Source organism: Phoca vitulina, unplaced genomic scaffold, assembly GCF_004348235.1.
Source record: "Phoca vitulina isolate PV1807 unplaced genomic scaffold, GSC_HSeal_1.0 scaffold9, whole genome shotgun sequence".
Classification (NCBI taxonomy): domain Eukaryota; kingdom Metazoa; phylum Chordata; class Mammalia; order Carnivora; family Phocidae; genus Phoca; species Phoca vitulina.
This window is the reverse complement of record NW_022589712.1, coordinates 53,802,423-53,816,474: the sequence shown is the minus strand read 5'-3', so window position 1 is coordinate 53,816,474 and position 14,052 is coordinate 53,802,423. Positions and strand designations below refer to the sequence as shown.

The window sequence follows — 14,052 nt, the reverse complement described above, 5'->3', positions numbered from 1 at the left end:
GTGGATCATTCTAACATACTCTCAGTTAACAAGAATAGTTAAGTATTTAAAAACCTAAACACTTAATGAGCGCATTTAAAGGATCTAAAAATTGAGTCCTTTTACACTCTATGATTACTATGCTTATTAGATTCCACAGTAGTATTACTTTTGCTAGTAAGTATAAAGAATCAAACTGTGGGGAGCCTGGGTGGCGCAGTCAGTTAAGCATCTGTCTCCTGGTTTCAACTCAGTTAATGATCTCAGGGTCATGAGGTGGAGCCCTGCATTGGGATCAGCGCTCAACAGGGGGTCTGCTTAAGTTTCTTTCTCCCTCTACCCTTCTCTTCTGCTGCATGCACACACACACTGTCTTTAATAAATAAATAACTCTTAAAAAAAAAAAAAGAAACTTGTAATTCGCACTTGAGAGAATTTAAAGGATTCTTTTGTCAAATAAAGCTATATGGTAAATGAATTTTTATAATTACAAAGTGTCATTCAATCTCAAATTATCTAAAAAGAGGCATGCTTCTCTCATTTTCAAGACTCCAATGGGTAATTTTTAATACTCTCAGACCAGGAAGGGGATAAATTTAGAAAACACTTAGGAGGATGATAGAACTCAAGAGAGACAGATAAGTATTTTGACTTGATTCCATCCCACTGACTATGAATGGGATTGACTACAAATACCATCATGGTTGATTTTTTCCTATCATACCCCAAGATTCTACACTTCTATTTCAACAATGTTAGCACATCTAACAGGAAACCCAACTTACCTCAGACCTAAATATCAATAATATGATAAATAAAAAGTGAGACTGTCATTCTTTGGCATGACCCACATAAACCAAGTTTCTGAAAATTGAAAAAGTTATCCAGCCTATAAAAAATAAACACACCCTAGAAAGATTGCCAATAAAAGTTACTATCACTCAATATCAAATCTTGTATATTGTTTTCTTAGCAAATGAGCAATTCCTATCTAGTTTGCAGCAAACGGGGGATAAATATAGCAGGACTAATGCATTTGTTGGTTCACCTTTGGCTGACTGGAATATGGTCTATACATTACCACACTATAGACTGGGAGGTCAACTTTGTTTAATTACAAGCAGGCTACTTTGGGTCTCTAGATACGTAAGGTGCTTGTCAATTCAACTCTATCCATGGTCAGAACTTAGGTCATCCAAATGAAAGACAACACTATGATGGACAAGCAATGATTTACTTTATTTAGGCTGAATTTATACCTTCCTAGTTAACAATGTCAATAATTTTAAAACATATTTTCATTTTCTTGGGGGGGGGTCACTACCAAGAGTGAGTTATAAACAAGCATATAGAGAGCTGTGGCCCTCTCCAGTTTTCTTTCATATGTTCTTCCTTACACCTCATAACTTTTACTTCTTTGAGAAACTTCTAGACAAGCATGAGACTAAGGAAAGTTAAATCAATTCGCCAATAGGTAACTTGCTTTATATAAATTCAATTTCCAACTTCTGGAAATAATGACAGACACAAAATTTTATTTAATTTTTTAATAAACCATAAAATTTAAATATTCAAATAAAAAGAAACAAAAATAGATATTTAAGCCAGCACTAATTTCTCTGTTTATTCTTCCTCTGAGGATTGGGGCTTGACTTACCTGGGACAAGAGCAGAGTATTACAGTTATGATGCTGGTGCAATAATGAACAAGTAGCAACGGGTAATGGCTTGATAAAATTTACTTTCAAATCTGGAAGTAAAGATCAGCAGCTCACTTGAGTCCACTGCAGAAACCTCAAACTAGTTTTGTCTGTGGAAAACTACTATGGCTTACCGTTCTTACCACACTTTCTTCTTCACAGCTTAGCACTCCCTGGCATTTTGATCCTTTTGTTCACTGAAGCTCACTTCAGTCTGTCAAAACATCAAGGGGGAAAACCCCCAAACTGAATAGACGAATAAACACTTTTAATGTGAATAATCATATTCAGATCAACCTCTTTTGAAAAAATACAAGTCAGTGGGTTTTTTGTCCTTAAGTAGCTCAAATATTATTTTTCTCTGCCTTTACTAAAATGGCACTTTTCATTTTATTGACATTTGCCAATTATGTTGAATTTTCTCACGTTGGTACCCTGTTTCTCTTGATTGAGGCTTATCCATTCCACTCCAGAATATCTGATCTTTGACTAACTTTATCCCATTCTGTGAATAAATATACTATTATTAATCAGTGGAAATCACAAAAGGAAAAAGGAAGCAGTGAGCACTAGCAGGATCTCACTTCGACATTTGTACAATTTTTATAAGAAAAACATTCATTTTTATTATGGAATCTAAAACTATTATTGTATAATACTATGTCTTTTAGCATATTCAAATGGGTAGACATTCCATGTGGACAGCAAACTAGCTCACAAGAAACAGTGTGATGCACAAGTATGTTCAGCTGGTAGAACCCCAGCAGCATGGTAATAAAGTGCAGCAAAAATATCCTTATACTGAATAAGAACTTCAGGAACCTCTGAATATTTTTGGTAAAGTTGAGGAAAAGCTACTACAGTCAGGAGATTGGTAATCTTTAGACTTCAAAGACTGGCTGCCAGGGGACACAGTGAAATATTAGACCTGAAGCCAATGAAAACCACTAGCTTGGAAAGGACTGGGTTTTCCCAAAAAAGCAAAATTATCTTATACAGATGCTTAGCATACTATGATTTGACAGGTTTACAGTGATAAAACAGCAAAGATAAATGATAACATTTATACCTTTAGCATGTAAAGAACACAGACTTAAAAAGTGGCAGCAGGAAATTCTACGACAGCTCCTGAGACAAGTTATCCTACGTCCTCCATCTACTCCACGTCAATGACAACCCGCCTGAATGGTAACACAGAGTAAAAACAGTGATCTACTGTATGTGAGTCAGAAAGTACTGGAAAAGTGACAAAATCGTATGTTATTAAATGACAAAACATATTTAGAGGCTTTATTTAAAAATCTCTCACTGTTCATTATCAAAGTTACAAGATTGTTTGCATACCAATAGACAGACTGTAAACATAGGAAATTTTCATTAAGGAAAGATGGGTTTACTGTAATTGGATCTTTTACAAAAAATTACTGCAAGTTATTGATAACAGAATTTCTCTTTTACTTTCTTAAGTCTAATTCTCTAGAAAATTAAACCAATGTTTCCACTCCCTTGAGCTCAAGTTCAATCATGGTCACCTTAGGAAATACCCCTGTTTATTTGTTAATCAGAAATACAAATCAAGTGGCACATATTTCCATTTTCTTCTTAGGCCAAAGGTTTCGGCTTCATTATATTTTACAAGAAAACAGAAGACCTGCAGTGGTCCTGTGAAGTCTTTCATGTCGCAGCTGAGGTTTAATGACGGCAGTAGAGGAAAGCAGTGGTGATGCAAAGTAAGACCAGCCCAAGTGCCCTTATCTGACATGGAATCATCTTCCTGTTTGGCTTGTAGTAGTGTTTCTGGTCAGGTTGCCTCCACCAAACCTGATTGAAGCAGAAGGGTGACATGCTCTGGTAAATCCTGTTTAAGGGTGATTCCGTTCAGGCACAGAGTTGATCCTTCAGTCTGTTGGTTGTGGGATGATACTAATATGAAGAAAATTATCTGGGTAGCTCAGATGTTCACTCAGCCACTGCAGAGGTGTTTCCAACATTGGTTCAATTCCATGAATCATCACTTGATTCTTTTTTTCTCCATCTAGTCCAAGAAAGAAATCCAACAGTAATGAGGAAGGGTCAAGACAGAAGAAAAAATAATCTGTTGCCTTTTGAGAATCCTCAGTGAGGTAAATGGGTTTAACAGCTTTAACACGTTAAACCTGGTCTGTCTCCTGAGCAGGAAATGTGGACATGGAGAAAGTTCAAATGTTGCAATATGTATCACCCAAAACAGAAACCTGAGGGTTGCAATGAATTCTGATAAAAATTCTGTTGCCATATGTGAAAGTATTCATTCTTTCTTAATTACTGTGCTTACCTAAGATTGACGTTAATGAAACTATAGTGGAGAAAACAGCCCATTGTACCCACTGACCAAAATTTATTTTAGTTACACATTAAAAACTGTACTATATGGTTATTAAATATGACAGGTATATGAAGTAGGTCAATACATATTTAAAATATGTAAAATAGAAATATGATTAGAAATCATCAAAAATAAGATCAGTGCTTAGGAAGATGTTTAATGAAACAGATAGGAGCTGTAGGTTAATTTTCAATCAAGTTGTTCAAATATATATCAGAAAGTTTTAGAGACACGGAGTTACAGTTCTAATGAGAAGGAACTAAGAGTCTGACTCAGGATTCCTGTTTTAGAGTCACGAAAACTGATTGATCTCTGTTAACACCCATTTGCTAATTAAAAGGGTGCTGCAATTCACACTTTTCTTTCAACTTCAAATTTTACTACAGATTTAAGGTGAATTGTGTGTCTTTTATGATTCTGATATGATGTACTAACAACTTTTACAGTAAACAGCAGTTCCCTCCTAACCATTTCTTTGGTTGTTATAGGAAAACAAAGAAAGCAAAACCAAATTCCTTTTTTGAAAGCAAAACAGAACCTTCAAGAAACTTTGTGTCACTCCTCCAGCACACTTCTTGGTTTGTCTCTCTTAATCTCTCCAAAATACAATGTCTAAGCCTCTCAGCTTCCTGGAGACAAGAGACAAGGAAGGAAACAGAGCTCAGGGAACTGCAGGAGAGGGAAATACCCTCCTTTCCCCCTTTCTTCTCTGTTCATCCCTAGTGCTCTAATGCCCAGGCAAGATGGGCTGATGAGGTATGGTGAAAATGGCGTGGCTGGCACCTGAAACAAGAGACCCTTTTAAAGAAGTATTTAAACTCCCCCTTAGAGGCAGCACAAGTCCTGGGAGGTGACAGTCAATAGACTGACAATAAGAGAAGACACAAAGACACTACAGAGAATTGATAAAATGATGCCAAATATACAAAGCTTTTAATAAACACACTCTCAATCCCAAACATGAGCAGAAGTCCCAAAACAAACCCTGAATCACTGCCGTACTTTAAAACAATTTTGGAAAAAAACATGGCCTCCTAATACTTCTCCCCTAAAAAAATGCTTTCAGGTTTTGATTTTTCTGACAATCTTTGTTTTATCTACACATACTTTTTACACAGCTGCGATCACAGTGCTAATACAATGACTAATTTTCATAATGATGGGAATCATCTATAAATAAAAGATTAAGCAATATACAGAAGACTATAGAAAGCATGGTATTCGTACTCTGAGAATATTTTAAATTGTTGGTATTCAAATAGGTAAACCCTCAGCTATCTGGAATGATTCATTCTTTGTAAGTTCTAGATTGCCAAGGTTTCACTGCATTAAATCTTTCTTAGAATATTTGAAAACACTTCCGGTATAGTTCTCTTCATATTCTTATGTATATTTCTTTGAAATATTTTAATATTCTCAGAATCTTCCTCCTACTTAGCACTGAGTCAAAAAATGAAAGAGCAGTGGTGTAAGAGTTCCTTAACTGTAAAATTTTTCCTTAAGCCAGAGCTACCTTTGGATACTCTGAAACAGAGTATAAGAAACAAATCTCAACTCAAGATCCAAAATATTGTTTCTAAAGCAATATTTAAATGTGAGAGCAAATACAATATGGCATACAATCCACTCATGCATAGTGTGTTTGAAAGGCAAAAGACCAACCCTGTTACAAAAGTATCGATGGGAGTCTGAGTTGTACAATATAAGGTGGAGAACATAAGCACTATTCAAATACCTTGTAAAACAAACCTAACAAATCATGTTATCAGAGACCTGAATAGGCAGCACTGATTCTCTGGTTTAAATTGGGGCCACTTTTAATATGTAACATAAAAGTGTCACTAAACTCAGACGACTATGGAAATGCATCTAGGACTGTCATATTCCCCAACACAACAGTTTAAGATCTTAAATATATATTTTGTCACTGCCTGCATTTATCCAAATACTTCACTGTGTATATTTATCTTCGTTGTTTTCAAACTTCCCCCATTAACACAACTGCCACCAGAGGAATACTTAGAATGGAATAGCAGTTCCCTTGGAACTCTTAACTAAATTTTCCCTCTTATCCATCACTATATCCCCAGTGCCTAGCATGGTGCCCAACACCTAGTAGTAATCAGTCAATGTTTTCAAAGCTTGGATAATCTTGTTGCTGGCAGAAGACACCACCAGAAGACACGACCAAAATTAATGTGTACAGAATAGTTTCTGATGGCTGGCACTACTAAGTAGAAGAGCTCTACCTATAAAGACTGTTTTGGTTATTAAAATAATAAAAAGTCAAAATGTTTCCAGATAAGCCAAGAAGTACATACGCCATCACCTGAACTCATACTACCATAAAGAACAACAGAGCATGACTAGACATTTTGGTGATAACAGAACAGAATGAAGCAGTGAAGAATTGGCAAGATGTTTCTTGTTTTCCTAAGAGTAGAAAGGAAACACTTGATATTGTTAAAGTAAATCATGTTTTTGGTAAATATGTTTTTGTGTTTCAAAATGGGAATCTAGAGAATTTAATACTTGGGAATTAGAAATATATCACTACAAAGCAAATGACTCAGGAGAAGAATGTTATACCACACCTCACCCACTCAGATTTTTTTAAAAAGGTAGCGTGATGCTTTAAAAGTAGGCAAACATTTGAGACAGTAATCAAGTGAACTAGTTCTATATGAAATTCTCTCATACAGAGCACTTTTGGGGGGTAACTCTGATTTTGATATAATTTCAAACTCCTGGAAAAGTTGCAAGAGTAGTACAAGGAATTCCCCTTCACCCAGATTCATCAACTGCTTACATTTTGCCCCATTTGCCTTATCATTCTGTAAGTATACAATTATTTTCTGAATCATCTGAGAGTAAATTAGAAATATTGAGCCCTTTCCCCCTAAATGTTAGTGTGTACTTGCTAATAAGGATATTCTTTTACATAACCATAATACAGTCATCAAAATAAAAAAATTAACTGATATAATATTACTGTGTAAGCATTTCAAATTTTATCAACTATCCCAATTATTTCTCTCACCTATCTAGGATCCAGTCCAGGAATCACACATGCATTTAGTAGTAGATAGTTTTTACTTTTCTTAACCTTGACAATTTTGAAAAGCACATGTCATTATTTTGTAAAATGTTCACGTAGCAATTTTTAAACCTAATTGTTTTAATTCATCTTGTAAATATAAGGATAGTCATTCATAAATACTTTGGGTTTATAAATTAAGGAAAGGACAGAAAAATAAAATCAGAGACACTATTTTCATTAGGTAGAGGAAGAATTCAACTTACTTTAAGAGTTAGATATTAAATCCAAGAAAATCATATATCAACACAAAGAATATAATAAAATTTCATTTCTGGGGCAACTTGGTGGCTCAATCATTAAGTATCTGCCTTCGGCTCAGGTCATGATCCCAGGGTCCTGGGATCGTGCCCCACACTGGGCTCTCTGCTCCGCGGGAAGCCTGCTTCTCCCTCTCCCACTCCCCCTGCTTGTGTTCCCTTTCTCGCTGTCAAATAAATAAATAAAATCTTAAAAAAAAAATTCATTTCTTATATTTATCTTACTTACAAATCTAAGGATTCTAAAAGAAGATAAAAATGTAAATATATCACATAATTTTGTATTATCACCAACAGCCTAATAAAAACAAACCCAATTCTTAACTAGCATCTACTTTAAAGTGAACATTTTTAGAGCTGTGTGACATTTTAAGAAAAATATATTCAGACAGATGTTGGTTGTATGATTAGAACGGTAAAGAATTATATATGGAAGTAAAAAGAAAATTTGTATTAGCCACACAAGTCATTAATGAAAATTATGAACTTAAAACAATGGTAACTCCTTATGTATATATAAAAAAATGATGCCTATATACAGGTGTGTGTATATACAAAATATACACTGACTATAATGATATACATAATATAAATGAGACATAAGGGCACCTGGGTGGCTCAGTCGGTTAGCATCCAACTCTTGATTTTGGCTCAGGTCATGATCTCAGAGTCGTGAGACTGAGCCTCGGGTGTCAAGCTCCATGCTGGGGGTGTGGAGCCTCCTTGGGATTCTCTCTCTCCTTCTCTCCCCCTACCCCCCGTCAAAATAAATGAAATTTAAAAAATAATAAAAAGATTAAAATATATATATAAATGAGCCAGAAAGGAAGAAGGGCCAACTCTGCACTGTTGGTTAACAAGGTGCTACTGTGGGTGCCTGGGTGGCTCAGTTGGTTAAGCGACTGCCTTCGGCTCAGGTCATGATCCTGGAGTCCCAGGATCGAGTCCCGCATCGGGCTTCCTGCTCAGCAGGGAGTCTGCTTCTCCCTCTGACCCTCCTCCCTCTCATATGCTCGCTCTCTCAAATAAATAAATAAAATCTTAAAAAAAAAACAAACAAAAAAAACAAGGTGCTACTGTAAGATGAATCGGGAGGCAGGCAAGCTGAATTCCCCTTCTGGTAATGAAGGACTCTTGAGTAGGCCTCAGATCTCTTTCAGGATGTCTCCTTATATATAAAATGAAGGAGTCTGTGTAGATCCATGGTTTGCAAATCTGGTTGACAATCAGAATCATTTGGGAAATTTTAAAAAATATATAAGCTGGGCCCCTCTCCAGACCTTCTGAATCAAACTCTGGGATAAATGTTCCCTTAAATAAATCTTACGATAATAAGGGTGTAGAATTGCCCTTAAATAAAATCTTATGCAGAAACCCGGTATATAATACAGGGGAGAGTGGGGCAGCTTTGGTTGATGTAGGATTGCGCATCTCCCAAAACCTGCTGCTTGCTGACTTACAACCCATGGTTAATTCCTGATATGACTCCATGGGTCAGTTTGTAAACCATGTTCTACAATAGAGGATCACTAGCATGTCTTACAGTTCTAGTATGAGTCTTTTATGCTTAAACAGCAAAATATTTCAGAGTTCAAACTAGCATAATTCACTAGTTTTGAATTTTTACACAAATCATTTAATCTTCTGAGTCTCAGTTTCCTCCTTTCATAGTGTGGATAAAGAATTCTAATCTCCAGGGTTGCATGGAGATTAAGTGAGATATCCAAGTAGAGCACTTAGCACACAGCCTAACACAAGGCTTGGACCCAGTAGGAACCCAGTGAAATTATTGACTTTCTTCCCCACTCCTCCCTCCTGCTCACTCCCCAAAAACACAAGAGTGTTGAAAATATTATAGAGTAAGTGAAGACAAAAGACTAGTTTTTAAAAGATCATGGTTTAGTAACAAAAAGTAAACACTCATTGTAACTCTTTTCCTATAACACAAAGTCATGGGAATAAGGTAATTCTTTTAGTACTAAGAGGTATCAAAAGATATATAAAAACCATGGATTCAATTATGTGATTAGCATGCAAAGTGCTGTGAGAATTTGGCCTAATGTTAATATACACTCTGAATTATTCAGTCCCATTATTATGCAGTGTGGCACATAAATTTTATGAATGTGCTAAAAGAAAAAAAGAAAGAAAGATTACAACAAAAACCCAAACACTCAATTATTATGCAAACAACAGAATGACAGTTTAAAAAATTCCTTAAGCACTGTAAACCCTCTGAATTAAATTAGTAGTGCTCTCAACATGTATATTTAGTAAAGCATATCACTGACAAGTCAAATGAGCCCTACTGTGTTACTGTTATGTTATTTAATAGACTTCAGATAACATTCTTATTTTTTTATTTTTATTTTTTAAGAGGCAAACATTCAGGAAGGGGGAAAAAAACTTTACAAAAAAATCTTTGTTATATATCTAAAAATATATTATTTGAGAACTGACAATATGTGAGGAATCTGCCCTTTAGAGATTTCTATTAGCAATGGCTCAAATCTTCCCCATCTCGATCTGCATTTTAGTCCTTACATTTTGGCCAATTTTCAGTAAGCAATATGACCTAAATGTCTTTAAAAATAGGTTAGCTGAGATTCTAGAGAGATGCATGGGTTTCATTTTTACTTTTAACTAGTATACTAAATATGTATATCTCCTTGAATTTAAAGGAAGCTAAAGAAATGGATGTTATACCTTCAAAGGTAAATGCTTTAATCAGAAAATTTCAGTTTAATTTTCTTAGCTCATATTTGTGAACATGGAATAGTAGAAATCTAAGGCTAAATGCTATAACCATTGTGTTTAGCTTTGTGGTTTCACATTTATATTTTATAATTCAGCAAAAAACGACTTGATTTGTTATCTTGGAATGTGTGATGCTGAAGATAAACTTTGGAAAAATACTTAATACTTCTGAAAAAGTTTTAAACAAATGAAGAGATGAGCTTATGGATTACCACTAGTCTGAACAATTTTGTTCTGTCTGACAAATTCTTTAACCTCTGATATGTTCATTAGTAAACGCCAACTAATTGAATCCATCGACATGAAAAACCACAGGCAGAAATCTGAAGTGCATACATCATGCTGAAGGATTTTGACTCAGCCTCAGCAGTAATAGTCAGTGAGGTCAGGTCAAAGAGGGTTAAACCAAGCCAGGATATAGCCAAAGGAATACATCAAACGCTGATTTTAAAAGGGCAATTAATCTTAGACAGAAATGCTTCCTGGGGAATGAGATCTCAATCTTAAGAGCACACTACATGATGTAGCAGTAAAAATGAACATATACAAGCTTACAGAGCTTTTATCCTATGATCACAAACAGAAGGAGAGTGCTGTTTATCGGAGAAGTATAAACCCATTTAAAAATACTTACATTAACTTCTTCCGGATCTATACTCACTTAGCAGTACAGGTCTTAATGAACATATAATATCACAGTTAATATATGCCACATATCTCTTTCCATGTGTAATTTTTATATTTTATATATTTTAAAAATTATTTCTGCCCCAAATATTCCCAGAACATTCTAAACAAGATTTTCAAAACATGTCCATGTTAATTTTTTCATGGACTTTTGCTTATAATCTTTATATTTCTTAATGAGGAGAACATAAACCAAACTTTAAACAAAAGTAAATTTGCTAGATAATTAAAAGAAAATTGCATTAAATTAAGAGACTGTTAAGACCATATTAAACTGATTAAAAGCCTCCTGGTAATTAGATAAAAATGTGATAAAAGTTAGAAATTTAAACTTATTCTTTTAAACTCAAAAAACAAAACAAAACTTTAAAAATATAGGTTCAAATGTTTTTGATCTGCTTTCATAAAATGACCCAGTATAATTCTAGCTGAGTGTAATAGGGACCATTAATATTTGTCAAGTATGAATTACAAGATAGTTCATTGTTTTATTTAAAATGTAAGCAATAATTACACTGTTTATATATGGTTTGAGTAAGGTCTCACAGGACTGTATTAATGAAGAGATGACTAGCTTTTAATCACCTGCATGTGTTATTATTTTGTTAAGGGAATTTTATTTTCTAGTGTTAAAGATGAAATTGTGCAAGTGTCTACACCCACTTTTTAAAAAGTCAGGTTAATTCATTTAAGTTCTTGAGATTTAGATAAAGAACAATAATTGAGAGGAAATTAGAGGCATCCTCTGACAGGTACAGTAATCTCATCTCCACTCAGGGAGAATAAGGAAAATTAAGTTAATTATTTCTTTGACTTCAGAAAAGATATATGTCAATGGACTAAGTCATTAACAGATTCTGTATCACCAAGATTCGTCCATACTGTCCACGTGGTGGGAAAAGCACAAAGATAGAGGGAAAGTGAAACAGTCAAGGCAAAGAATTTCCCTCATTTTAGTTTAGAATTTGATGGCAGAAAAGAAACTATATTATAACTACCAAGTTTAAACTGAGCCTAACAAATTGCTTCTGTCCAAACTTGAGTACAGTAGATTTTTGCCCAGGAGGGCTGTATTTAAAAGAGCTTCTTGAACTCCCATTGTGAATGCACTACATCACTCTTTCACATAAAATCTGCATCCAGTGAGGGAGAGAGAACAATGAAGAGCAGGGAATGTCAGGATGAGACTGAAAGGGCCAGTGACCAGTGACTCAGTCCCACAGACCAGACTCACAGTATCTCAGCAGAGCTATGAATGGGCCTTCAATGATTACTTGTGATTTGCTGAAACTTCGAATAAATGTGGGAACTACTGCTTAGGGTCTTCAATGAAAAACTTTCACCAACAGCAACACTTTCAGACCCCGCTACCTTTAGATTTTTACATTAAATATATTTTAACAAGTGCATGATAACTGAGCTGGCTGCAATGATTAAGTAGATGCTCTAGCTTCTTTCTTTCTTGCCAGAGCCAGATTTCGGGCATATTCTAATCATTTATTAAAAAAAAAAAAAAAAAAGTAAAAATCAGTGGCAGAGAACTCTTGCCATAATCTGATATATAAGCAGTTACAATATCAGTTTACATTTCAAGTTCATCATAAATTTATACCTTCTATGCATACATCAAATATCAAGTACCTGTCTTTGCAGAGTGGGATTATCAACAAACAAGAAAAAACTGCTTCTTTCTAACTCTACTTTGTAACAATTTCTTATGAGTACAGTTATTTGTAAAAAAAAAAAAAAAAAGAAAAAGAAAAAAAAATTTAAAAACTGCAGGAAAAAGATGTTAATTATAAAACCCTGGAAAAATGTGATTATGAAATCTCACTTCAACAAATTCATTGTTTAAGCCCTATAACCATCCTATGAGGCTGGTAGCAGGAACTATCAACCGTATTTTACAAAACAAGAAACCTGGATCCATTAAAAAAAAAAAAGAAAGAAAGAAAGAAAAAACAAACAACTCAATGATCTTCCAAATCAGTGTGAAGGTAAAAGGGATATTACAATGAAAACAAATTCTAAATGAGTGAAAAAAGAAGTACTGAAATTGTAAAACCTATTATTCTTACTCCTAAACCCTAGTTCTGATGAAGTTTGGGGGTTTGTAGGTTTTAGGTTTCTGTGGCATGAATTTGAGAACTGAAATACCACCTCTTTTGGAGGGGGTCAACATCAGCATGCCAAAGGAAGTGACTACTGCTGGCTCAAGCCTCAAATCACAAGATATCAATCAACCAGCTTTAATTCTAACACTCAAAGGGTCTGCCTCATATGAATAACATGAGATTTTGATGTTTCTTTTCTCTAATTGCTCTATGTCTGAAAAAAGTTATAACCTCAAACAGTTAATTCACTTTATAAACAACCTAGTCTTAGGTTACAGAGCAAAGGAGAAAAAACGGTGAATGCACCATCTTCCTTTACTTTTTGTAAAAAACTATTTTGCTGTTTCTCATAAAAATAAAGCAATATAACTTTTTAAAGATTTTATTTGAGAGAGAGTATGAGCAGGGGGAGTGGCAGAGGGAGAGGGAGAAGCAGACTCCCTGCTCAGCAGGGAGTCAGAAGTAGGGGTCTGATCCCAGGACCTGGGGATCATGATTGAGCCAAAGGCAGACACTGAGCCTTAACCGACTGAGCCACCCAGACACCCCTAAAGCAATATAATTTTTAAGTTAGACTACCTAAATGGAGTATAATTACCCCAACCCCAGTTGTTAACATTATCTTCCAATGTACTAACCAAGCAAATAGTCAATCACTTAGCTCCTCAGTGCTTTTCCCACATTTCTGACGTCACTGAAAATTTTCTTCACATTTATGGGAGAGAAGCAGAAAAATGTGGCTAGTCCCTCAGTAAACAGAGTAGGGAAATTTTAGACGAGCATTTTTGACCAGGTATTACCCCTAGCAACCAGCTCCAGGTAGCTGGTGAAGGATTCTACTTCTATGGTGCTCCTGCGGTATGTCTGACCTGGTCTCTCCTTTTCATCTAATTTCTGCTCATCTTTTAAGACAGCTCAGTCTTCACTACCTCATCCAGAATAGATAAGAGCAATTCCAGGTGCTTCCTAATATTCTTTGCATATCTCCATTCCTGCACACACCACATCTGGGCATCTTTCTGCCCATTCCAACTGCACCAAAGTTTCATAAAGGCAGGAACTATGTCTCATACCTCTTACTGTCTCCAGCGCCA

The 14,052-nt window shown here is 35.2% G+C and overlaps 1 protein-coding gene across 2 annotated transcripts in view; it reads right to left on the bottom strand.

Annotated features, from left to right (window-relative positions):
- Positions 1 to 1,287: 1,287 nt before the first annotated feature.
- Positions 1,288 to 14,052, bottom strand: part of ATG5 (autophagy related 5) — a 131,169-nt gene continuing 118,404 nt past the window's right edge. For both annotated transcript variants that reach the window (XM_032408147.1, XM_032408148.1), the window contains one exon: positions 1,288 to 3,713. In XM_032408147.1, coding sequence (XP_032264038.1) covers positions 3,577 to 3,713 — 137 coding nt within the window. In that variant the 3' untranslated portion in view covers positions 1,288 to 3,576. The remainder of the gene's footprint in view (positions 3,714 to 14,052) is intronic.